The sequence below is a fragment of the Dromaius novaehollandiae genome, chromosome 15 (genome assembly GCF_036370855.1).
Source record: "Dromaius novaehollandiae isolate bDroNov1 chromosome 15, bDroNov1.hap1, whole genome shotgun sequence".
In the NCBI taxonomy this organism is placed as follows: domain Eukaryota; kingdom Metazoa; phylum Chordata; class Aves; order Casuariiformes; family Dromaiidae; genus Dromaius; species Dromaius novaehollandiae.
In genome coordinates, this window is record NC_088112.1 from 23,267,542 (window position 1) to 23,293,686 (window position 26,145).

Sequence of the window (26,145 nt, forward strand, 5' to 3'; positions counted from 1 at the left end):
CATCTCTTTCGATTCCTCCTTCCTTATCCCTTGTAAATATTTAGCGAGTGCCATCAGAGTGCTGACTGGCTCTGCTCTCCCTGATCCTGTTTCTCACTTGCATACTGGTTCTTTTCAGACATATCCTGGAGCCCGGCTCCAGGCACAGAGCAGGTGAGAGTGCAGCAGCTGGCGACCGAGGGCTTTCTGCAGACCAGGGCTCGTCACACTGATAAATTAGGGTGGAGACTGCAAAACTGTGCTTTTCTTTCCAAACAGTCTCTGCAGTCTGGGTGACTGCTTCTGGCTGCAATGCTTCTGGGATACATTTATCATTGTTCAGTCTCATAGTTACCAGTTCCACCGAGAGCCTCTCTACATTTTCTACATTTTCTTTGCCCTTTTGTAGAGGTCGTAGATCCTCCGAGTCTCACTACCATTCAGGAACTCCAGAGCAGAGAGTGCAGGAGGGTGCAGAGCTCCTTCACTCCTCATCAGGTGAAACCCCAGTCTTGAAGAAGCCCACACTGAAGTGGTGCAGCCTCCCATCGGCTCACCTAGCACAGTCCATGGCTTTTGTGGACCAGCACCATCCTACAATCCTGCTCATAAGCGTGTCTCACTCTGCACGTGTGCCTGCATGCACGTGTGTCTTTCCTGCCAGTGGCAGGAGTGAGGGATGTGGGCAGCGCTGCTGCCACTCCTCACACCCAAAGTCTTGTGCAGAGAGAATGGCTTCTGTCAGCCTCCTTGTTCAACACCTCTTGGGGAGGAGAGGCAAGTTGAATGTAGGTGCACATGTGCCTGCACGTGCGGGGACAGAGTCCCTGTGCTCCAGTGCCAGATGGAGCTCCCATCCACCCCAAAAGGCCGCCAGGCACCTCCTCAAGGGCCACCACATCAAGCAGAGGTTAGGGCTATATAGAGCAGCTCAGATCACGTGCACATGGATGGGACGGGTCTCCTCGCATAGACAGCCCTTCACAGCCGCAGATAAACTTTGGCACTGAGAGCACCATACTTACCTGCGACCCACACGTTTGCGTTACCTGATGTGACAATAGAAGGTGGTGACAATAGAAGGTGGCTCCAAGTGGCCTGGTGCAGTGTCCCTTTGCCACTTCAAGAGTTAGGTAAATCCCTGAACCACCTGCAACCCCATTAGACTGCTTTCAAGGCACAAGTCTCCTTCTTGGCAAAAAACAGGAGGAGAGGGGGACCACTGAACCCAGCTGTCCAGCATCCCAGGGTGACGGCAAGGCTTTGCACAGCAGCAGCTGCTCACCTTTTTTCCTGGCTTGCGAGATGAGGTCAGCAGCACTTTTGCTCATCACTTTAGTCACGTACAGAGGGCAGTTGGTCTGGCTGGCAATAGTGATGGCCCGGAAGACAGCTTCTGCTTCCAGCTGGAAGAAAGAATGGCACACGACTTGCAGAAAAGCGTCAGACTGACAGGGAGGAGCCCCTGCTCATCTCAGCATACCACCATGGATCACCGGTGACACCCTGTGCCCTCACTCCTACCCTTGCCACAGGACTGCCCTCCTCTCAAAGTGTTAAATGGTATGACTCCAGGCTCATAAGGATACTGTCTGTTGGGCTGATCAGTAGAGTCTTGCTTGCTTCCTTAAGATCCCTTCAACGTCCTTACCTGTTGTCCTTTGCACAACATAAATGGCATACAGAAAAGACCCTTCACCCCAAAGATAAAACAGCTCTCAGTCACACTGCAGGACAGGTCACATGAAGTTCACCAGTTCAAGCTGCAATCTCAGCTGAGGAGCTCAATCTCAGTGCTACTTCATCTGCTAATCAACATTCAGCCTGAACCTGAACCCTGTAGAGCTCTTTCACAGTTGTCTGTCCAAATGATAACCACTCAGGTCCTGCTTCCACTCAGGCAACTTTTTAACAGCATTTTAGCACTTGTTACAGCAAGGAATTCCCTAAGGGCAAGTTAATCAGGGAGGCTGGAGGGGAAAACTTCAGTCTTCCTAGGGCCTGGTTCAAACCACAGGCTAGAGGCACACAGTCCTCTGTAGGAGAGGAGGAGGAGAGGGGGAGACAGCTATGTCCTGGCAGGCCATTCGTGTCGGGTCTATCTGTCCCACTATCTGGCTGCCGGTCCCATAGCCTGTTGCGACAGCCGCTCTGTGTTTCACTGTCTCGCTTGCTGTTAGAGCAGGGTGGATTTTCAGCACACAGGATATCTTTGGACTCTTACATCAGCCCTTTTTCAGCCTGAGCTCAGCCCCAGAGGCTCTCCAAGTGTTTGCTCTACAGCTTAGTGTAAAGCTTTGGTATGAGAAAGTTCAAAACAGAAGCCTTAAAAAGACAATGTACCAATCAGCTAATTCCCTGGGGACACAGGGACTGCCAGCTGCGGGGAATGCAGTAAGCGCCTGTGGGCCAGGCAGCTGGTTATGCAAACCTGAACTCTCCCAGAAGCTGCAGAAACAGAGCACTGCACCCGGCTACACACACAATCATACACCCTGCTTTGAAACTTTTAGGGGCTTATTTGAGGCAAAGTTCATCAGCCAGGTTAAAAAGTTTTTCAACTTCTGCTTAAAGACTGTTTAAACAGAAATGCAAACAGGAAAATACTTTTACCAGTGCACTTAGGAGGTTGTGTAGTTGATAAGCTTTAACACGTGGACAGGAGCAAAGACGGTCATCGCAACCACAATGCATCCACATTCTGGACTGGCAGCATCCTGCACTACCAAACCATCGCCACAACCTGATACAAGAGTCCGTCTTCCTCCCCCCCACCAAGGTCACTTTGGGACAGAGCACACTCACCGAGCTCCGCAGCCACCCTTTGAGTATTTTGCCATCACATAGTTGATTCAACCTACAGGCTTGGTGGAGGACGGCAGTGTCATTGCGTGTCACTGTCATCTAACATTCTCCTAGGTAGAGGGTGTTCTGGAATAGGCACACTGTTTATTTTCAAAGGTAAGACCCATATTTGGCTGGACAGACTAAATGTAGAGCCTTTCTTACACTGTTCTCAGTTGCTTTATGTTTAATGGTATTTCAAGATCAAACACTCAACAATCCTGTATCGGCTTTGGACAAGAACCGCAGTGCCTGTCTTACGATAATAAGACAGTTCTCAAATTCTGGCACAACCACAGTATCCCATAATTGTGCATTAGCTTGCCAGGTAGTGGCCATAAAACTCAACGTTGGTTCACACACAGAGGGAACCTAGTCAATTATATTTTACATTGAGTCTTTTCTCTGTACAGGAAAATACTTTACTGTCACATACTTTGAGGAGAATAAGCTCTGTATTATACTAGACTACATACATTGTTACCAGCCATAATACAAATCATTTTCTTGTACTGTTAATTTAAGCCAACTGATTCTATTTCCAGCAGACCATGGAGTACAAATCTGTCCCTGTGCTCCCCTACTCAGAGCTTTGCTATTGTACCTATTTTCTATTCTTTCCTTCTTTCATGTGCTGTGGTAAGTTAAAAACAGTTCTGATCAGGAAGCTATCTCAAGCTGACATTTCAGAAAAAAAAACCCCACTAAACTAAAATTAGACTCAACTCACATTAATGAGCCAAATAGAAAAATACCCAGCGAACTAAAATTAGAAGTAATCTAATTAGTGTCCTGACAATGATCTGTAACCAGGAAATTCCCTCTCTCCTTCCCTCCCACTCCTTCCACCAATGGCTTTGTCTGTCTGATTTTAACGCACTTTAGACCTTAAGCAAAGATTAGACAGAGAGGGGCTGGAATCTCTGTCTGTGGTCTGAAAGACATGAATGGTGAACTTTCAGAGGGACTAACGCTCGTCATTTGATTCTTCTCAGGCCTTTTATACCAGCGGAATCATCTATACCATATGAACAGCCAATAACCGGCCCTAAATGGTGCTACACCCATACAGAATTTTTTACTGATTATTTAATCTCCTGAAGACTCGAAAGCCCTTCTCTGCTAGGAGACTCAAGCAAAACTGAAAAATGTTCATCACCAAAGTGCACCTCTCTCTTTCCTGAGCTGGTGATGAACAAGACAGTATTGCCTTGTATATACTGATAAATGGATATATACATATAGATATATACACACGTATATACATACACACATATATGCACATGCACACACAGAGCCCTGTTTGGCCTCATTAAACTAAGCCCTACTATGACTTGTGGGGAAAGCGCTTCAGTGCAACAAGGCTGGAACAGATTTCTGTATCTTACCTCCTCGGGTCTGCTCAGCACGTGGCCCTCAGGACCAGTTATTCCCATCTCCAACATCCTGGTTTGTTCCTAGAACATTGAAAGGACAGAGGGACATTACAAGACCCTGAATCTAGGAAGGAGGAAAAAGGGTTCAGAACTCCCCAGCTCCATGAACAGCACTTGATACATTTACCACCCCTTTCCCAGGCCCTCCCCAGCTCCTCTTCCAAAATGCAAGTAGTCCAAGTAGAAACTACCAAGAAGAAGAAGAAGAAAAAAAAAAACCAGTCAAAACTAATAATACTCAAAAATTCTCCTCCTAAGGACGCTTCTGTGTCCCCCACTGCTGTTTAATCACTAAGGTGTCAGCAAGTGCTGAGTCCTGTCCTGTATCAAAATATATAGATGTTGGGGGTGTGGGATGCTGGTTTCTGTATTAACAATAACCCAAATATTTTGATGTTATAAATAAGGACCATGGATAATTTTTCTGTGTGTTTGTGCAATGACCTGCATACCTCCCTTCTGTACCCTAGAGGCATTCTTCTCTCAGATAACCTAATTTCAAAGAGCTCTCTTAGAGAGAGGTCAAGAGACATGTGCAGTGGGACTTCATGGCATACCTGGACCTAGGCACTCAGGAATCTTGCTAGCCCTCACACCCATATCCAAGTGCTGTCACTGGCCTGCGGCAATGTACGTGTTTGCTCTCCACCTGCTACCTGACCCTTGATCTGCAGAAACTACGGACAGTTGCACAACAGGCCAGGAACTCTCCAAGCATTGCCATGAGGTGTAAAGCAGATGCACAGCAACAGTAATAGTAAGCCTGCAAGCAAGATTTTTTAAATGTGCATTTTCTTGTGTCCTGTACAGTACTGAGCACATTACTGGCATTAAATAATGCCACTAGTCTGTGCCAGGACTGTGTAACCCTAGCAATGATAACAAGTATGTGTACAGCTTTTAAAGAGTGTACTAAAGGACGAGATTGCACAGGGTGCAACTGGTCTGTATTGCCTCCTCTGACACTTTCTCTGCTGCAATGCAAAAGCTGGGCAAAGGCTTGACAATATTCTTTTCAAGTCTTGCTCTTCACCTACCACGAAGCACTCTCCCACCATCCACAGCATGCCAGTGTCAGGTCTGGAGTCCTGCTCGTGCCCTATTTCTGTTCTGGCTATGCATCACCTCTCCTTCTCTACAACTTCCTCTCCTATGTTGATCGAGCTCTGGAGAAACACACTGACTGCAGCACCACTGAAAGTCAAAGGGACTGAAACTGGGGACAGAGAAGACAAATCCTCAACTCTTCCTCCTGGGAACAGCCACCAAGTTGGTGACCAGAAGCTTCATGTCTGCAGTCTGATCTAATAGTACTCTGAACCCCTCACCGGTTTGTAATGTTCTGTTTCCATCAGTCCTGACAGAAGGAAGTAGCTGCCAGGGCCATGAAGTGCCAGTAAATCTAACAGCTTTGGGGTGTCTGGTGGGTAGATTGCTGAAATACAGATAACCTCTAGCCAAGACCGTTCCTTTGATCACTCTTTGTTTTCATGTGAAACGGCCATCAGATTGGGAAGTGGAGCCCTAAAAAGTCCAAAGAAAAACTGATTCTTGTAGTCTGAGAGGATGTTCAAAGACCGACCTCTTAATTCACACTCCTTCACCTCCCAAGAACAGGAAGAGAGACAGGAAGAGACAAGTAGTTACAGAGCATAACTGAGCAATGTCTTCCCCAGTCTTAACAAACACTGACGTATTTGGGCTTTATCTCATCCAGCACCAATTACAACACAGTAGACCAATAAAACCTACCCATTTGAACTCTAAACAGCGTCTCTTCGCAACAATTCCCTTGCAAATCCAGCTCCATTACCTGACTGCCTGCTTATAGCAGGCAGAAAATTCTTCTCTTGCTGCAACACTTTTCAAATACATTTTAACTCTCTTAACTGATTGTGTGCACTGCAAAGGCCTTTGTCTCTCTGTACTGAAAAAAGCTGCGGTTAGAGCGAACATACCATACTCAAAGGCCTATTCTGTTCCACTAGGGTAATCACTAATGCACTGTTTCAGCTTTTCTTACACTGAACTGAGCTGTCTACTAGATTCTGCATTCAGCAAAGGAACATAAACGAGCTTTGTTTTTATCCAGAAGAAAGTAAAACGTCTCTCGTTTATTGCCCCAAAGCTGCAACACAGTTCCTTTGAGCCTCACAGAAGCTAATATGAAAATATGAGAAGCTCATCCAGATGGAAAATATTAATCTTTTCCTGATAGGAGTTAGAGTAGCTATTGCTGGCAACAACATGGCTGGCACAAAAAACAAACGACCTTCACACAAGGCTGGCACCGAGGAGTCTGTGGATGGAAAAGCCGTTCCCACGCAGGATGAGCCCAGATCCTTCAGGGCAGGGCTGCTCCTCAGGACCTGCCCTCCAACCGCCTCGTGCCCCGAAGGCGGCCGGTACTTCGCAGCTCAATTCTCTCCTTGTGCCCCTGTCTTTCCTCTTGAAGAATAAAGTGTCCAAAGGTTTCCCTTTCCCTCAGCAAAATCGGCTCGATGTTGCTGAAAACTGACACTGTGGAGCAGCAATCTTGTATTGCTGCCCTGCACGAGAGGCTGGTGCCCAGCACTAGCACAACTCTGCTGCTGTTTGGAGGAAGCAGGAAAAAAGCTAAAGTAGTTTTTAAAGGGAAACCAGTCAAAAGTGAGCAATTCCAAGGAAACACTAGCGACTGGCTGCTGCCGTGCAAACCCACTGTAACCCAATGGGAAGCAGCGCGCAATCCCTGCATCTATCCCAGCCCTCGCATATTGCTTCGAGACAAGGTAAAGCTCCAGTGGGGAGAAGATGCTTCTTTTCCAGGACACGGAGGTTTCAAATCTCTTTTCTCACTCATTTCATTCACAAAGCTGCAAAAGCTTTATAAAAAACAAACAAATTCCCAAATTATCTTGTGCTTCTTTTAAACCCAGCTATTCTACATTTCCTGTATTCTGGCAGAAGAGTTCTGCCTGTTCCAACATGATGCTGCTTAATAAATTAATTTCCTAAAACTTTTTTTTTTAAAGTGACAACTTAGACTGATTCAGCCAAAGCTGAATCAAAAAAGTAACTCCTATTGTGAGAAGAAAATTCTACAAAGTTGGGAAAAACAAAGAAATGAAAGCTTAGGTTAAATTAAGCTTTTATTTTCTGATGATGTGCAAGGAGCAACTTGGATAATCTGAAAAAAATTGCGAGAAACCTATTTCACTTTGACTTTTATTTAGGGGGGGGGAAAAGAGCGGCTGGTATCTGTTCTGAGTTCATCTGTAAAAGCCTGTCTTTCTAACTCCATAAGAAATTGCCTACTTAAGGAGAAAACTATTGCTAATGCTTTTTTTTCTTTTAAATGTCATAGAAATATTTTCATTGATCTTCAGTTTCATTGTACTTTTTTTTTTAAACGAGCTGAAATGTTTGGTTGTATCTGATATCCCCCTAAATAATTTGAATTTTTACCATCTTTAACAAAGAAAATCATGTTTCTGATAACAGAAGAATCATATGCTCCAAAACACATCCTTCCGATTTCTTTTGGTTGTGTGTTCTGCTCGTATGAAATGGGCTCTGATCCCATTGTTTTACAGAAACAAAACATCGAAACACCATGAGCTAGTTTCTCTATGTTGAAATGCAGATCAATGCCCTGAAGAACTGAGCTTAAATGTCTTGCAACCTCCTTACTGCAATTCCCACCAGATACTTCACAGCAGAAAACCTTTGTAAATCTAAATCACTGTCAAGCAGCATCAAAGAGATCATCTTTCAAAAGATGCCCAGGCAGCTTTAGTGTCCTTTGCTAATACACTGCATCAAATATGTCTGCTTGGGCTAGATTTTCAGTCCCTGCATAACCAGAATAGTAATTACCTGTGCAATTATATCTCCATTTTCAGCATGAACTTGAGCTATGGCACCCAGCTCTCCCAGGCAGCTGAATATCTCATACAGCTAAAACAGAGACAAGAAAAAATGATTACTACGCAGGCACATTCCCCTGGCTTGTGCATGACCCTAAAGATCCCGGCAATGCATCTTTCAAAAGAAAACCTTGGCAGCCTGCAGGGAGAGGGCAGTGTGGAGAGGAAGGATTCGGTGTCAGCCACACAAAGACCACGCTCTGTGGTCATGCTGGATGGTGCTTTCAGAAAGCCACCTGCATCCACTGATGCTCTTCATAATCTCAAATCCAACTCTCTGCTTGCCATCTTCGCAGTGGAAGTTCAGTCACTTTGCTGCATGTGGCTGATGAACTGGACTCACTGCAGTGCAGGGGAGTCCAAGGGCCACATGTCTGAAGAGAGCAGGGATAACAGGAGCAGTGGCTGCAAGCCCCCTACAAAAGCTACGTGGACTGAACCCCAGCCCTCTCTATATTACCATTACTCAGTATTATGATTGTTTTTCCAGCTACTGCTCTACTAAAACACACCCAAAGTGGTAATGGAGGTCTCACCTCTGTGTTTGACATCTGGTACAAATCCTTGTAGGCCATATAAACCATGAAGGAGTTAACTCCTAGGAGACAAGCATAGACAGGAAAAAAAAGAAGTGAGCTGAAGAAGTGAGTGCTCTCTCTCTCTCCCCAAATACATCCAAGGCATGTGAGAATTACTCAGACCTAATGGAATGGGAGCCTTTGGCAAGAGCAGGAGGTCAAGCAGAAGGTTGTCTGTTTTGGTTTGCTTTCCCGTTAGTTTATCTTCAGGATACTCACTCTCCATGCAAGATCCCAGCAGACATTCACAAACAAGAGGATGAAAGAAAGCAAAACCACTACCTGCTACTGGGCTGCAGCAGTCTCAGCCCTGCACCCTGTAAGGACAGAGAAGAGAGGCCACAGCGGGTCCCTGTGGGGAAGGGACCACTGATCTGGAAGGTTATGAGCAGAAGATACTTGGGACCAGAGGGCTTTTCCCTCGATGAGCACAGTCCGAGATATTTGTACTTTCTTTACTCACAGCACCATTGTGCTGAGGCTCTGCACAGGACTTGTGCTCACTAGTAGTCTGAGCTCTGAGATTTTCCAAAGCACTCGCACATCCAATTTTTGTGAAATTCATTCATAAAATGCCAAGAATTCTGATGTTTTGTAACAATATTTTGACTTTCTTCCCAGGAGTGCACAGTAGTTCAGGAATACCATGAAATAACCCTCCCCCTCCATCCACCCAGGACCATCCTTGCACTTAACAGGTGACAAGGAAGATGCAGCTCCACTTGAGCTGGCAGCGAGATGCCGGCAGGCGGGACACGGCCTCGCCTCGTGCACCATCCGCAGCGCTGCACGGACCCCGCCGCCGGGCCGGCGAGCCCGAGGGCAGGGGCAGATGACTGATGAGCGACGGGGGAGACGGCACGCAGCAAACCTTTTTCCTTGACCATGGTCTGCACCTCCTGCTTGACGCTGTCGTTCCAGTGGGTGACGTCCACGTGCAGGGAGTAGTCACAGCAGGCCTTGCCGTCAGCCCACTCCCGCCACTTCTCGTAGGCGTCCGCCAGGCTGGACTCGGGCTCCGGGAACACGTGGTCCACTGGAGGGGCACAGCAGAGGCGTCAGGGAGGGCGCTCCCGGCCCCACCACCAGCCCCACCAGTTAGCCTGCCCCCCCCACCGCAGACCCCGCTGCCTCCTCACAAGCCACGAGGCCCCTGCAAGGTCCCGGAGCTGTTCTCTGAGCTGCCACACATTACGGGTGAAATAAAACATCGAGGCAGCCCTGAAGAGCTCCCCTGCCACCTCCATGATTTGCCTGGACTCTTCCAAGTGCATTATCGGAAAGTAAAGGCTCTGTGCATTTCCTTAACAGCCTTTGGCACAGCACCAGGGGCTTTTACAGGCTACTGCTGAGAAATCAGCCGAAAGCTGAAGGGCCTTGTCCTTCCTCGCCCCTACTTCCACCCTATTAAAACGTAGTGTTCTCCTACACTGCAACACTAATGCACCTTTTATTGCCCATGATGTAATTCTCACACCCTGCCGCAGTCCGTTTTACATAACTGTCTCTTTTTTTTGGCCCGCGGGCTAAGGAGAAACAGCAAGGGGAGGGCAAGAAACCCAGTTCTTTACTGAAAGGATCAACAATTGCCCTTGCATCCCAAGAAACTCTGTGAAGTGCAGACAGCTGTGACCACTGCACAGGCAGTAAAGCCTGGATTATAAATCAGTGCACATCTGTGGCATTCTCCGGGGAAGAACCTAGAATTCCCTTTCCTTTTTAGTTAGCACTGTTTATTTCTCCGAATGGTGCAGGATACTGGTGCATCGCCCTGCTCCTCTGCTCAGAGTCATCTGAACACGCTGCCCTATTTTTATTCAACAGAAAAAAAATATATCATGTCACTGTTCCTTCTTGAGGTTCTCAGGGGCATCACTGCTACAGACACTGGAACACTGCAGAACACAGGATCCGAAGCTGGGGAAAGAGCCCCATGCAGATCTCCTTCCCCAGCACCTTAGTATCACTGAAGAGTCCCAAAGACTCCTCCTGCTCCTCATTCTCTAGTTCACAGAGAGCTGAATTTCAAAACCTTGTAAAGGGAGGCAAACTGCACTTGCTGCTACACTGAACTCATACATCAGTCTCTGTTTGTACTCAGCAGGGCCAGAGATCACTGAAAAGATGAGCACACACTCATGGATCTTCAAAATAAACAACACCAAGAAAAACAAACAGAAAAAGAAACAACTGGGCAACATTTCAAGAGTGCAACAACAACAACAAAAACCCTTAAGACCGAGAAGTTCCATTTGGATCGGGGTTTTATTGCAAATGCCTTCCCCAGCTCAAAATAGGAGCATGTCCAAAATGCAGTGCAAAAAGCAATTGGATGAGGGCTAACAAAAGCAGTATCCAGCACTGGCAAAGCTGGCCCACATCTGCACTGTTATTCTGATGCACACCCTGCCTCCCTCCCCAGGCATCACTGGTAGGAGAGCAAAATTTGGACCTTCATTCCTCAGCCTCTCCAAGAGAGCCTTCAAGGCATCCTGTATTGCACCCTGTGGTTTACTGTTACCCCGTACTCAAGCAGAAGAGGGCTGATGCACTGAGAACGTTCATGTTTCAGTACCCAAAGGCATGTTTCATCCATTGGTCAAGAAAATTTACCTTCAGGGCCCTCCCTCTTTACTTGCGATGGATGAAAAGACACCAGTGTTCTGCTCCAGCCAGACCTGCCCTGCCACAACTTGCTGGTAGCAAAAGCAAGGGCTGCACACTTGGCTGCATTTTTTCTTCCGAACCCTTTTCCATCAGAGATGCCAGCAAGGCAGGGAGAAATGTGGGATGGCCTGGCAAGGAGAGCAAGAACCCTCGACTGGGTCTCTGCTTGAGATGGCTCTCAGATCTCAGCCATTTGCTTGCAAGTTTCTGAGCTCTCAGAGGGGCTCCCCTTCTCAACCCCTCTCCCACATTTTTTCTAAATCTCAGATATGTTCCTGTTCCCAATTGCTTGTGACATGTGCCTCCTCCACACAGTCAGAACCACAGCCAGCTGCTGAGCATCCTTCTCCTTCCTCCAAACTTTCCCCCAACTCTTTCTTGTCAGTTGTCATCTCTATCCATTCCTGCTGCTGCCTACTTCCCCAAGTAGGAAGTCCAACACACCCCTCTCGGACTGTACTCTCTGTCTTCAACTTCTTACAGTAATTGAAAAAAAACTCTGCACAAAGCACAGAAGCCAACATCAAACAGATTCCATGCAGATTTAGGGTCCTGAATGCAGCAGTGCTTTAACTGCCCTCGAAAACACATCAGGCTGCTGGGGGCTGCCAAAAAGAACCTGCCTGCTGCACTCACTGATCATAGTGGTTCCACCAGCCAGGGCTGCTTTTGTCCCTTGGAAGAAGTCATCCACAGCTGTCATCCCCTTGTACGGCATCTGCAGGTGAGTGTGGACATCAATTCCTCCAGGGATCACCATCTTCCCATTGGCTTCTATGGTTTTGACCCCTCCAGGGACAATCAGATTGTCTCCAATTTGCCTGATGAGATCACATCAAGGTGGTAAGCCACACGCAAAGGAAAACCAGCCACAACATGATCGAGCAACAGTTCAGCTGGGGAGCAGCCTAGGCCAACTCCCCCTACCCAGAAAAGCCCCACTCCTTCCCATTTCCATACCTGGGCTTGCAGGTACCAGCAAAGTGAAGCCACTGTGCAGCAACGCAGGATCCTCTTGTCTGCTTAAAACTATAGTTTGCCTAGTCTGGGGCAGGCTGCCATCTGTCAAACTTCTTTAGTGGTGTCTGTGATGGCACCTGCTGTCTGGGACAGGCATGGGGTTGGGGCAGCCGGGGTGTGTGATCTGATGGGCACGCAGATTCCTGCAGCGCATTGTAAGAAACCTCCTAGGACACTCCATGCCCCACTGACTCAGGAGTCAGAAATCCCCGGAAGTTTTACTGGTGTGACAGTCCTACCTGCTCGCCCAGGGGGGACGTTCATGAAATCCCTCACATCAGCCCTGCTGCCCGTAAACCGCACCCCTAATCTCTCCTCTACCCCTGGCCTTCTGCCCACCTTAAGTAAGGCTCAAGTCTGAGGCTTACGTACAGAGAAAGATGATTTCCCAGCCTAATGCCACAGCTGCCAGGCCAGCCCAGGCCCTGTCCGGGTTCTGTAATTCCGTCCACAGAACTAAGACCCGAGGGCAGAGGAAAGCCTCGCTCTGCGGAGCTGACGAGAAGTTCACAAAGTGCACGGACACAGCTGGCTGCCACATTTAGGGGCTCACTGCACAACCTGGAAGGACTGCGCTCTCTTCCAGAAGAGCGCAGAAAGAGGCCTTCCTGCTCCAGGACCTTCCCTTTCACATTCTGTCCTTCACGCACCTGAAGGACCTCTTTGCTATCAGCAGGGCCACGCTGTAGCGAAGGCAGCTGAAATCCTAAGTACCTAGAAATATCTTCTGGGAACAGCAAACCTGAAATGTTTCAGTACCTATGTACTCATAACTTAAAATACTCTTATTTATAGTCCTCTAGAGTTTGTGATGTTCTACCATAGGACAGTCTCCTCCCTGGACATTCCCAGTTCTCCTGCTGGCCAGGTCACCCGAATCTCAGGGCTCCCTTCACTCAAACCACCCCCCCGCACCTCAATCCCTTTATCTGCCCATATGTAGTGCTCAGCCTTCAAATCTCTTCTTTCAGAAATCCTATTTTCACCAAGCCTTCCTCAGTCTTCCTTGATAAATCAAGATAAAATATAAATTGGTATTAAGGGGAATTTCTGATTTCCTTGGCACACTAGGGAGGTAAATAAGGAGTATACTACATTTCCACATTTCATTCAACCTTAGCCAATCTACTTTTTTTTTCCTTAGAACACCAAACATTGAGTAGACAGAACTGCTTGCTGCAATGTCTTCATAGCAATAAAACAGCAGCTCTTTGCACCTTTGTTATTAAGATGATTCCATCACCAAAGGATTCAAACTGCTCACTGTATCCTCACAAGGATTCACAGGTGAGTGTATTTCACCTCCAAGTCAATGAAATTCTGTGACCTCCAGGTTGCAGATGAGGCTAAGCCATTTGCCCAAGGATACAAAAAAAGATCTGTGCCACAGCAAGACCTGAAGCTGGCTCTGATCCCTGCCCAGATACTACTGCTAGTCTACCAAGATTGCTCTTGTCCATGAGCTTAAAGCAGACTCATGAAAATACAGTCCCTCTCTTGAAAATTATTCCTCTACTGCTGAACTTTTAAAAAATTCTATCTTGGGAAAGCTGAATATTTTCCTTTTACCATAGAGCAGGTAATGCTTTTTCAAGTTCTCCTGCTATACGCTATCACGGTTCTCTGAATTGGAGCTGGTCCCAAGGTAGCATATTTGCCACATTTGAACTGCAGCCTTTAAACAACGGAGTTATTACTGCACCTCTGTAACACACACAGAAGCCTGGGAGGCTCAGAGGTTTGCCTGCAATTCCCCAAAAATCTCAGAGATGCAGATGACCCGAAGCACAGCACTGTCCTTGTTGGTGCTAATAAATGGAATCTTGTGCACTGTCATTCATGCTGATACTGTTAACCTTGGGCAAAACAGCAGCCAAAGATAAATTTTGTTCCTGCTGCAATTAGATACTACTTTGCTGTACAATGGATGCTGTGTCATGAAATCACCATCCTGACTGCAATTCAGTCACTAGAATTACTATATAAACATGTCACACAATCGTATACGTGCCCACACACACTGCAGAGAGCCGAGCCTCTAACCAGAGTGGGCGGGGTACAACTATGAAGTTTCACCTGTTGGCAAGCTGGGTGCAGACTACATCCACAAAAAGCCAATAACCGTTCAATCTGAAGCTGAGTTAATGGGAGATGGGGACAATACGCTACGTAACTGCCGTACTTACTTTATGAGACCATCTTCCATGTAAATATCAGCATAGAATGACTGGTCATCGTTGACTATTCTCCCTCCTTTAATAAGGAGACGATCACTCTGTGAAGGGAAAAAAACAGTCATCAGTACTGGCCAACACATGTATTTCATGCAGTTCTTACCTTCTAGTACAGCTCCTTTCCTGGGAGCTCCCCAAATGCATCAAGAAGCTCACCCCAACAGTGGATACTGCAGAAAGTTCACATCTGTACCGACGCTTAAAGTAACAGGAAGGGCAAGGATTGAAAAAAATGTTTATTCACAGGGCTGCTTCTGTATGAAACAGGTGTTGCCAGAAACACCATGGAGATGGAATGAATATAAAGGAGAAGCTCTGGGGACTCAGCAAATATGTTTCTATAACATACACAGACAGAAGTCAAAAGCTTCCTAGCCCAGGTCATTACGCACATAATTCTGCAGGCAGCACAAACCACATACTGGTATTTTGAGCAAGTTCGTCATCAAAGGCACTCCTATGTCCTTAAATCTTATCCAAATACAATACCAAACAAGCTCCAATAAAAAAGACAATTTATACCTCTCTCATCTGTTAACACCTTGCAAAGACCACCAACAGAACAGACACTTACTGGCAGCCCTGAAGACGACGCATCTGCTGCTGGACTCTGTCCCTCCCACACAACACTCACAGTGGTCCTTCCTGGATAACGCTGTTTTACAGCTTCACAGACCTACGCGAGGAGGTAGCAAGCTGTGTTCCTGTCTCATCGCTTATCGCTTCCCCTGTTCTCCTGTCTAACAACGTAAATGACCAGCAGCTTCCTCCAAAGCCGCACCTCCAAAGCCTGGCTGCCCACCGGCAAGACGAAGGACGGGCATCCAAACCGGAACTGTTCTTACCTCTCCTCCTGTGTTCATGCTTTTGGATCTGGGCAACCCGGCATACACCAATGGGGTAAAAACAGCTACTGTCTTAAGTAGCAAAATTAAGGCAAAACCAGTAAGAGCTGAGACTTCATTTGGAAATACCAAACCTTTTCAGCAATTTTGAACCCCTGAGAATAAATGAGTTACTAAATGCATGTTTGGGGCAGGGGTTTCATGGGCTTCGCACAGTTCTGGCAAACATTTTTGAAGGTCTTTTTAACACAGGACTTCTAATACTGCATAGGCTTAAAACTCAGTTTCCTTTGCACTAATTTACTCTGCTGCTATGGACAGCAGAGAGACAGTAAAGGTACAACATACAAAGCCGAGGGAACTCTGCAGCAAAAACCAGCTAAGATGGAACTGACTTCAGTGCAGCATATGAAACGACAGGGATAAAACTTCTGTGTTCACGAGGAAGGTGGGGTGTGACCCAGGAATTGGCTACCCCAAAGGAGAAGAACCTCCCGACTGCAGACCGCGCACTCAGTAAGCAACATCGGCTGGGCAGGGACTGCATGCGGGCAGATGAAGTGCAGAGAACTTCCTACATCCACCAGCCTGCAATCAGCACGGTTTAAATGGGATGCTGCCGGGGCCCAGACAAGAGGGATTTGAAGGCTGGGGCCCTGCTGTTCCACCTCCCCCTGCACAGGTATGAACAGCAGCTGCAGGCAGCGCAGGCGCATACAGCCTGACCTCGCTCGTGGCTGCCGTGTATTCTGGTGGCATGAGCTGTTTTTCCTGCTCCAGAGAATGCACAATCTTTCCAACCATTTCTGACACCTCTGACAACTCTCCAGCTTCCCTCACTTTCCTCTCAGCTCCCTCGGGTGCCTGCAGCCTAGGTACGCGATTGCGGGTGGTGCAAGTCCCCTTCCACAGCCAGACCCTGGCCCGAAGCAGCTTCAGCAGGGCTCACCTGTCAGGCTCCCTGTGAACGCTCCTGCCCAATTAATTCCTCTGCAAGGAACTGGGTTTGCTCTTTATCCACTGCCCCTGGGGCGAATTATGAAAATATCACCATAGCAATGGTAATTTGCAACCTACATCCTGGTAATAGCAGGATGCGAGAGAATCCCCTCATGTCACTGCAGCTTATAACCACCAAAGCCCCGAGACCTAAGCGTGTTTTTATGGCACTCTCAATCACATACTGCTGAGACAAAGAAAATGGGTGGGGAAAGGGCTGCAACGAGCAGCGCTCTTAACCTGGACTGCACCTTAGGCCTGGTACAGAGGAAAGAGCGCTCAGGAACTGGTCGCAGTCTCTCCTCATTTAGCACGCAGGGGCTTTTCCACCCTTATGCTGATAACCAGCTACTTGAGTCCTAACGACTGAGACCTGCCTTCCCCACTCAGCGCAGCTTAACACAGATCAGGAATTTAACCTCCTACCAGGGAAAACAAACGGCTAAAGCTGTAACCCTCTCCCTGTCCCAGCCACGGTCCTCCCCACGCACAAAGACCCAGAGCTCAGCTGGGGAGAGCCAAGGCGTCAGACGCAGGGTCTGGCAGAGCAGCTTGTGTCGCGGGATGGCTCTGGGAGCAGGGACACATTGCTGGCTGCAGACCTCCCCACGCAGCTCCAAACGGCTGCCTTCTGGCAGGTCACAGCCCCTGAGGAGAGATACTAGCCCCAGCTAGACACTCGCTAAATCATTAGCGCCTTTCATTTGCCTATGTTGCCCTGATTTACAGCAAAGGTGGGAGCACAGCTGGGCACAGGCTCTCCCCAGCGCCCTGGGTTTCAGGGCCAGCTCTCACAGCCAGCGCTGTGCATCTCGCAGTGTGCACGCACACGGAGCCGGGGCGGCCGGCCTTGGGGCCGGAGGACCCTGAACTGTCCCTGAATGGAAATGGATGTGGTTGACGAGCCACTTTTTCTCCTTCTCCCCAACACAAGGTACTTAGGGGCTCCTTTGTTTTGCATCTATCCAAATGTCGTCTCACTAATAACAATGCCATTTTAAGTTCAAAAAACACTACAAGTATGAAGTGTAACCGTAGGCAATTGCTTACAGACTGTAAATCACAGGAGGAAGACAACTGAGCCACAGCTCCTATGGATGCAAGTGAGCAGCATTTAAGCAACGCTGCAAGAAATGTAGATAGAAATTACCGTGCAACCGTATCAGGAATAATCCCTCTCCAGAAGCCTTCTGATGATAACCATGGATGAAACCCGTTCATAAAAATACAGAGTGATTGCTCTTCCCTCGCCCATGCTCACCCACGTCTCACGCCTGACGGAGGCTCTGTTCTCCCAAGATCTCCAGCGGACAGCAGAGCCCTGACACACGCCACAAACTTCCGCAGCAAAACCCGGTTTTGTATGAAGTCATTTGCCAGAAATAAACAGTATAAACAGCCCTTCGGGCCAAACTATCTGAATTCCTAGCGCCGATGTCCAGTCTGTCCGTAGAACCTAACAGAGGAGGACAGGTCTTGGATTCACTGCTAAGGAGCGTAATGAAAGCCTCACGGCTATGGCTTGTTAGCAAGGAGCACTAGGAAAGTGCAGTCACTCCCGCATCAGCAGTCCCCTAACAACACCCTCGCAGCTTCCAGGCCCCACTGAAGCCGCTGGCAAAGCCCTGTGGGACAGACGTCGCTAGGACACAGAAGTATCTGCTCCCTGCTCCGCACGGGCGGTCGCTGCTGCTGCGTGGATCCGCGAGCTGACGACAGCTTGCTAGATAAAACATCCCCGCTACAGGCTGCACGTGGGCAAGGAGCAGGAGTTTAGAGTTTTCTAAACAAAAGAATCACGCAGGCAATGGGAGAAAAAGTAGTGTGTGTACTGCTCAGCTCCTAAGAGCATCTTGCAGAAGAGAGAGAATGAAAATAGGCACTCAAAAAAACCCAACCACAAACACCAGATTCTTTTGGCTGAGTTTTGCATAACCGTATTTTGCCATATAATGATTTTTTTTCCATTAAGGAGAACACCTTTTACAAAATACAATCCAGAGGGAACGTTTTACTAGATTCTGCATTTCATTTTTGAGTATTCCCAAGAAAAACTCCTGCAGCACCACACACAGAGCACAGCTGCCTTGGGCTAGGGCATGAGATCCAGACACCGCCACAGACACCTGCTACGTTTATTTCACAGGCCCAGTGAGACAAAAGGCAGCAGAAAAAGTAGGAGGAAAGAAGTGTCACCTCTCCATTTCCGCTCAAGTTGGTACCTAAGGCCCAGTCCTCCCAATATGTACTACCAGGTGCTCCTTCCTTAGCTGTGGCACATCAGGTCCATGGTTAGAAACACAGGGAAGACAACCCTTGCTTTACATCCCAGCCAAGTGTACACAAAACCTCTCCCACACATCCGTATAACCTACGCCCTGGCAGACGCTCCTTGCTTTCCCCAAGCCTACCACTGCAGGAAAACAAGGGTCTACCTGCCCGGATCCAGCAGCATGACTGGGCCTCTATTTTTTGTCTTATCCCTGCCTTGTAAACCTCACCTGACTTTCCCAGACAGCCCCTGGGATTCCTTTTCGCCAGTGTGCAGAAACGCCAGCAAACGCAGGTGATGCTGCCCTGCCTCTCCCGCCCTGCTCCGCGGACCAGAGGGAGCAAAGGGCGACAGGCACAAGCGGCACAGGGTGCTGGAGGGGGCGATACTCGACAATTACTGAATAAACTGTCCATACGAACTAGGAAAACATGCCTGCACACACACACAAATGGCCATTTTGCGGCAGACGTGAAGGGCTGCTCAGTGCTAACTCTGTCAGTGTGCAAACTGAACTGTTATGTTCACTGTGGCTGGAGCATGAACGAGACCTTCATTCGGGGGGATCGGGCTCCGTCCCGGAGTCTCCCCCCAGCCCGGCTGCCAGACGCTCTCCTCTGTTCACCCTAGGAGAGGAGGGCTGCATTAGCTCCTACCCGTTAACTGCAAGGGAAGAACAAAATCCAAATGACATCACATCTACGCGCTCTGGCATTGTCCGAGGATGCATCTAGATGTGAAGCGGGGGAGAAGGAAAGAGGAAGAGAATGAAACGGTTATGAGGAAACAGGTCTGACTTAATAGGCAGGCTTCGGCAGCATGTTCCTCCAGAGCCGCCTCAGATTACAATAACTGCACTGTTTCCCTTGCCAGAGCTGTCGGTGCTTCTCCGCACCTGCCCGGTGCCCTGCCAGCCCGTGTCAGGCGGTGTCACCAACCTCCGCGAGCAGACGGGGTGCCTCCCCACAGGGCCATGCCGGGAAGCATCCTTCTGGCACAGCTCCGCCAAAACCTGGCGGGACCACCACCGGCCCCAGCACCTCTGCCCAGGGCAGCTCTTCGTGCTCAGCCTCCTCTGCTCCTCTTCCTCTTGGCATTTGGAATCGGTTATGAGAGGCCGTCAAAACCACTGCACATTCCCTCCTGCCCACACCGTGCTCCTGCCGCTCTTAAGCATCATCGAATACCCCAAAATATCAGGGGGGCTCTAAACATTTCTCAGTGTGATGCTGCAAGGGGAAAGGGAGGCAGTAGCTTCCAGAAGGCAGCCGAGTCCAGCCAAGAACAGCTCACCTTGTTTGCAAGGCACAAGGGCGTAATTAGTGCTGCAGGGGAGCAGGTGTGTGGTGTCACCACGCTTTCCCTTGTAAAAGAAGAGACAATTGCGGCGCTCATTCATCAGCTGCTGGATGACTCCCCCTCACACGGAGCTCCGGCTAACGCACCGCGCAGCAGCGTGGAAAGGCCCCAGGCTGGAAGGACGGAGATGGCCGGTCTTTAACCACACTCGCTCACTCCCCGTGGTCTGCGTGGTAAGCAGTACTAGGCTAGCGGCTGCCGGTTTACCAAAATCTGGCTCGTCACGTCACTGAGGCTTCCCCCCACTCGTACCCGATACGAGATGCTGGCCACCCCTGCGCAGACCTCGCTGCTTTATCAGCGCCGGAGACCCCACAGCAAGGACACCTGCGGGCCACGGTGAGGTGGCTGAAAGAGACGGGCAGAGCCCACACCATGAAAAAACTGGGGAACCCTAATCTGCCTGGGATGGGAAAGGGTTTTTGTGATCAAAGCACAAAGACCAGGAGATTCTGATTCAACCAAAAGCCCTGTTAACACTTCTGTTGTGAAACCAGGGCAAGCTGCTTCCCCACTTCGATCCTGCACTGCTCTTTTCACAAGGATAGGAGAACATATCGTGGACAGCAGGGGAGGAAATATTTTGATTTTATCTCACAGCAACCAAAGAAAATGAGCTATTAAGCCTCTCAATAAAACAAAAGGTTTGATATGACTTTTCTCCAGAGCTGGGCACCCAAGCATCAGCACGCATCTGGAAAGCAGCACCGCATTTGCTGGTCTGATGCACTCTGAACACCTAAGGCACAGGGAAGAGCAACACTCCAGACTCAAGGTGGTTAAGCATCACCCTGACAAAGCCAAAAGGTTATCAGCTCCCCTCCCCTCCATCTCCACGTCCTGCCCACATCGCATCAGATACGCCCAGCCTTCAGCCTTCCTCCAGCGGCTCCAGCCTTGCCTGTCATGCTGTCACGCGTGGCTGGAAATGATTCCCACGCCCGTGTATCTCACATAAACACACACCCCTCAGTCATGCTCCTGTCTTCTCCACCAGAAAGGCTTTCCCAGAAAAAAACAGAAATTGCTGCAAACAGATCCATCAGGCAAATTCTGATTTTCTAGAGATCTGTCAGACACTTGCTATGAATTCTGACTGCAGCTCTGCTGTGTATGGAAAGAAACAGGAGCAGAGTGTTTGTGCATCTCCAGAATCACACTAGACAGTTCAAACAATAGCTGCTGGGAAGTAAAAGCACTCGGATTTCCAACACATCCTTCACAACAGCCACACCTGCCTGCTGCCTGGGTTACCGAGGCAATGGAGGCACCGCTCCCTGCACCCATATGGCTCAGTGCTCCGCGCCTGTGTCCCAGCACAGACGGGCTCCTGCAGTTCTCATGCTCCTGACACCTCAACCGTAATGCTTAAAAGGCCTCTGAGATATCCCGTAGCCCAATGGCACAGTACAGTCCTCAAATCTCTAACAAGTGCAGCTTAGTTGACAACATGCCATCCACAAAAGCTGCTCTGCAGCCTGATGCACAAGAACAGACACTGGAATGGAAATCCCAGGAGGAATAAGCAACCAAAACAACACCCAGGGGAGCCACAATCTGCAAAAAGCGGCTGAAAACGCTCACGTCTAGGGAAGACGTTGTAGCTGAGATTTTCTTTCTGTCACACTACTAGGAAAAGACAAGACCCAAAGCACGACTTCAGTTCCTCAGTGCCTCCTCCGGAGCTCGGGGCACGGCTGCAGGCCGTACGGGTCATCTGCCAGAATTCGGAGGAGTCACCCGCGCCCACCGCCGGCAGGACAGGGCGAGCACCGCCGGAGCGCGGCAGGAGCCGGGGGCAGAACCACCTGCGACGCCAGCCACAAAGGCACCGCTCATCCGCCGCGTCCTGGGCTTCGCTATCTGATGGAAGGATTTAACAGCGCGAAAAATAAAGCAAAGAGCAAGATGTTGTTAGCACTGAAGTCAGACCGTTCCTGCTGGATTCCAGAGGAGCAGGAAGAGGCTCCACACAGCCATGTTACAAAGGTCCTTGTATAAAGAGACCCAGGGAATGGGAGAAATTCCACCTGCAACAGTAGTGTTGTTATCACTGGGGTGCTCTAAGCATACAGAAAAGGTAACATTTGTAGAGAAGTAACGCTGCTCATTAAAGCCACTGAATCAGTTGGGATGGCAGAACAATTTCTCTCTACACTGCTTAATGGTCTTTGTGCTGCTCGGGGAACACTTTGTTCACATCTGTACATTAAAGAGAAGAATTAAGCTCCAGTGCTTTGTTTTTCCGTTTTCTCCTAGACACCACAACCATCCCCAGGAGGAAACCCAGAGCTAGGCTAAGCCAGGGGAAAGCCATCGGCAGGGTGGAAGACCTGCTCCCCTTCCCAGAAGAAACCCACGCAGCCTCCCCGAACCCGGCGATGGAGAGAGCGGCTGCACCCCGCAGAGGAGGGCGCGCGAAAACCCTACAGACAGAGGAGCAGGGAGGCACCGAGGGGCGCCCGGTGCAGCTGGGCTTCCTGCCGCCCCGAGGGGACACGCGGCCAGGCTCCTGCTCGTCCCACCGCCGCTGCGGCCCCCGCGCCCGCTGGGGAGCAGCCCGGCGCCCCGCCGGCCGCGTTCGGCTGCGGACAACGCCCTGCACAGCCCCGCAGGGACCGCACGACTCCCACGGCCGCTTTCTCCTCGCCCGCCGCGCGGCCCGTCCCTGCCTGCGCTCCCCGGAACAATAGGGACGGGCGCGGGGCATCCGCACGCTTCGCTCCCGCCGGTCCAACCCCACATAGCGCAGCTGTGCCGCAGCACGACGCGACCGCGCGCCCACGGCGGCCCCGGCCGTGCCCAGCGCCCAGACCGCCACCGCCACCGCCACCTCCCGCCGCGGGCCCGGGCGGCGGCCGAGCCCAGGAGGCACCGGCCCAGCCCAGGAGGCACCGCAGGGCTCGGCCGCCCGGGGCGGCACCGGCGCGGGCTCTCCTCCTCCGGGGGGGCGGCCCGGGGCACAGACCCTGCAACGGGGGGGGGGGGATCTGTCCAGGGAGCCATGGGGGGGGGGGTGAGCCTGGGAGAGGGACCCATGTGAGGGAGGGGTCTGTCCGGGCACGGGGCGGGGGGGGGGGGGGCAGCCCGAGAGACGGACCCCCGACGGGGGGGTTGTGGGGGGGCAGCCCGGGTGAGGGACCTCCGACGGGGGGGTTGTGGGGGGGCAGCCCGGCCCCCGCGCGGCTGCGGAGCGGCGGCACCTGCGCGGGCCGAGGCGCTTTGTGGGGCGGCACCGCCCCGGCCCCCGCTGCCGCCCGGCCCGGCCCCGCGCCCCCCGCGCGCACAAAGGCGGCGGCCGGCGCGGCGCGGCGCGGAGCGGCCCCGGCGGCACTGACCGTGATGCGCGGGATGTTCTTCTTGCCCTGGTACGACATGGTGCCGCCGGCAGCGCCCGCCCGCCCGGCCCAGGCGCCGGCTGCGGCTCCGGCTGCGGCTCCGGCTGCGGCTGCGGCTCCGCACAAAGCAGCCCGCGCCGCCGCCGCCGCCGCCGCGCCAGCCGCCCCCGGGCGGGCACCGCCCCGCCCCGCCCCGCGCCACCGCCCCGCCGCCGCCAGGGGGCGCCCGCGCGCCGCCGCCCCGGGGGAGCGCGCACCGCGCACCGGGCACCGCGGGTACCGGGCACCGCGGGTACAGCGCACCGGGCACCGGGCACCCGGCCCCGGCCCTGCACCCCGCCCGGGCCGCTGCACAACCCCGCCCGGGCCGCGGGACCACGGCGGCCCGCCCGGAGCCCTGTGCTGCGGCAGGGGCTCAGCAGCGTCGCACAGGCAGCGCTGACTCCACAACCGCTGCTTTGCTGGAGGGTTTAAGAACACAGATCGGCACAGCAGCCCCCCTCACCACACGCCTTGGTGTTTCCACCAGCTTCAGTAACCCAGCCCAAAGCTTTTACTACTCGGAGAATATGTTTTTGTCAGCTGAAGCTCTCCCAATGTTTTACTAGAGCCCAAAAGGCCTTCATCAGCTCAAAGCGAGGGCCAGCAGCTTCCCAGCACCCTATTCATTACTGCCAGCGCTACTCAGGTAGCTGCAAGATCGTACAGGCAGCCTGGCCCGGCTGGACCGCTGCCTCCAAAGCTCTGCCCCAGCCTCCCTTCCCACAGCTGCACCACCACCTGCAAGCCCGTCTGCGCCAGCAGCCAGCGGCAGAAGGGCTGGGAGCCCCTTCCCGGGGGGACAGGCACCGGCAGAGCCACCACCCCTAAGGCGAGGTGCGTGCCAGGGCCAGAAGGGGAAGGGGGAGCAGGGCTGTGCTGGAGGGGGCTCGGGAGGGACGCGGGAGGACACAGGGTGCCGACTGCACTGTTCTTGCCACCGTGCTGTGACGCCCCCAGGACAGGTCCCGGTCCCTGGGGAGATGAGGCTGGCTGGGGCTGCAGTGTGAGAGACCCTCAGCCCCTACCCCCAAACCTCCCGAAACCTCACTCACCCGCTTTCCAAGTTTAAGAGTAACATCGTGCTGGGTGGTGCCATGCTATTTTGTCTGGTGTCAGTAAGAAAAAAAGCAGCAGTTAATTAGTTAATAGAGGATCAATGACCACGCGGACAGATGCTGCTGACTTAAGCACCTGGACAGTTTCAAGAGCCCGGTTTGCATCAGATCCTTGGATGCTGGCCAGCCACAGCGACTTCAGAGCTAGTCCCCTCTTTTAAAGGGATGCTCTGCTCTCCTAGTTGCTACGTGACACACACAAATACAAGGTAAAACATGCTGCCCTGTGCCCAACACATTCAAAATGGAAAGAGATGTTTTTTCCATAGGATCTCTTCCAGGTGCAGGCAGTGAGGGGTTGCTCACACACTTCAAAACATCCTCAACAACAAGCACAGTCAATTTGAAAGTTATTTAAAGGCAGCAATATCCTTACAGCTCATAACCCACTCAGAAAAACCTGGAGGGATAACAGCATTAGACGTTTGTGGACAACCAGCACGGTGGACAGAGACATGGCAAGGAACACCACTGGCCTGAACAGAGCAGAAGGCAGTTGCTGCTGCAAATAATTTGTCATCAAAACAAACCCAAGTCTGACAGCTCAGGAGCCGAGCTCAGCACTTGCCTGCAAAGACCAGGATGCTATTGACCCTCCTCCAGTGCAAGGATGAAAGTATCTACTACGAGTCCTACATTTCTGTGATCAACAGCTCTTTTACAAGCAGGCACAACTGAGGTACAGTGAATATAACCAGTCATGAAATAAATCAGAGCTCAAGTGCTGTAATGCTCAGCTGACGTGTCGGGACAGCCCGTCCCCGCACATGCAGCCTCCTCCCCACCGTACAAGTATTCTTTGCATGAAACTATTCCCTCTTCTCTCCCAGCAGTCAGACTTTTGGAGTCTGAGCCACCTTCGGGCACAGGGAACCCAGGGACGGACACACCATCCCTGGTGCACTCTCTCCGGATGGAAAATCTGGTGGGACACGGTGTCTCCAGAGGTTGGTTCCCTGTAATGCACAGCCAGCCCTTCCCACTCCAGCACACCAGGAACCTCCATCATGCACAGACCTTCAGACAAGCTCTTCTCGTGTCTGCGTGTGGGGTCCCTGGAGAAAGGCGGCTGTTGACTGGGAGCTGTGGCTCTTTTTCTGTACTCTGTCCCTTCCCCAGTGAGACCACGGGGTCACCTTTACCTCCGTGGGGAGTCCAGCTCCCCATGGTGAGTGCTCCCAAGCGTTTGATGATCAAGACACCGTGCTGTCAGCGCTGCTGGCTCCAGCTCTCCCGACTGCTGCTGTTCAGCTTGGACGCCTGAGATGGAGGAAACCGGGAAGAGAGCCCACTGGCCCAGTTACTGACGCACACCAGCAATCGTACTGGCTTTCGCACCATTCCCTCCATCCACGCCATCTCCCAGAGGCAACACAGAGCTCTGCAGCCTTTCGAACTCGCACGCTGGAGCACACATGAATGGGGAGAAATGCGAGACTCGGCTGTGCACGCTGGAGGCACGAGAGGTCTGCCAGGGGGGAGCAGGAGGCAGTCCGTGTTGTAGGAGGC

General features: G+C 51.1%; 1 protein-coding gene across 2 annotated transcripts in view; it reads right to left on the reverse strand.

Annotated features, from left to right (window-relative positions):
* The window catches only part of DPYSL3 (dihydropyrimidinase like 3), a 51,185-nt gene that overhangs the window by 6,974 nt on the left and 18,066 nt on the right, over positions 1-26,145 (reverse strand). The window contains exons 1-8 of one of the 2 annotated variants that reach the window (XM_064521210.1): positions 23,480-23,641; positions 14,619-14,707; positions 12,049-12,233; positions 9,617-9,781; positions 8,704-8,765; positions 8,118-8,198; positions 4,212-4,280; positions 1,265-1,385 (exon numbers count right to left, since the gene is read on the reverse strand). In XM_064521210.1, coding sequence (XP_064377280.1) covers positions 1,265-1,385; positions 4,212-4,280; positions 8,118-8,198; positions 8,704-8,765; positions 9,617-9,781; positions 12,049-12,233; positions 14,619-14,707; positions 23,480-23,518 — 811 coding nt within the window. In that variant the 5' untranslated portion in view covers positions 23,519-23,641. Of the gene's footprint in view, positions 1-1,264; positions 1,386-4,211; positions 4,281-8,117; positions 8,199-8,703; positions 8,766-9,616; positions 9,782-12,048; positions 12,234-14,618; positions 14,708-23,479; positions 23,642-26,145 lie in introns of those variants that run through there. The other variant, XM_064521209.1, reaches the window with a different exon arrangement.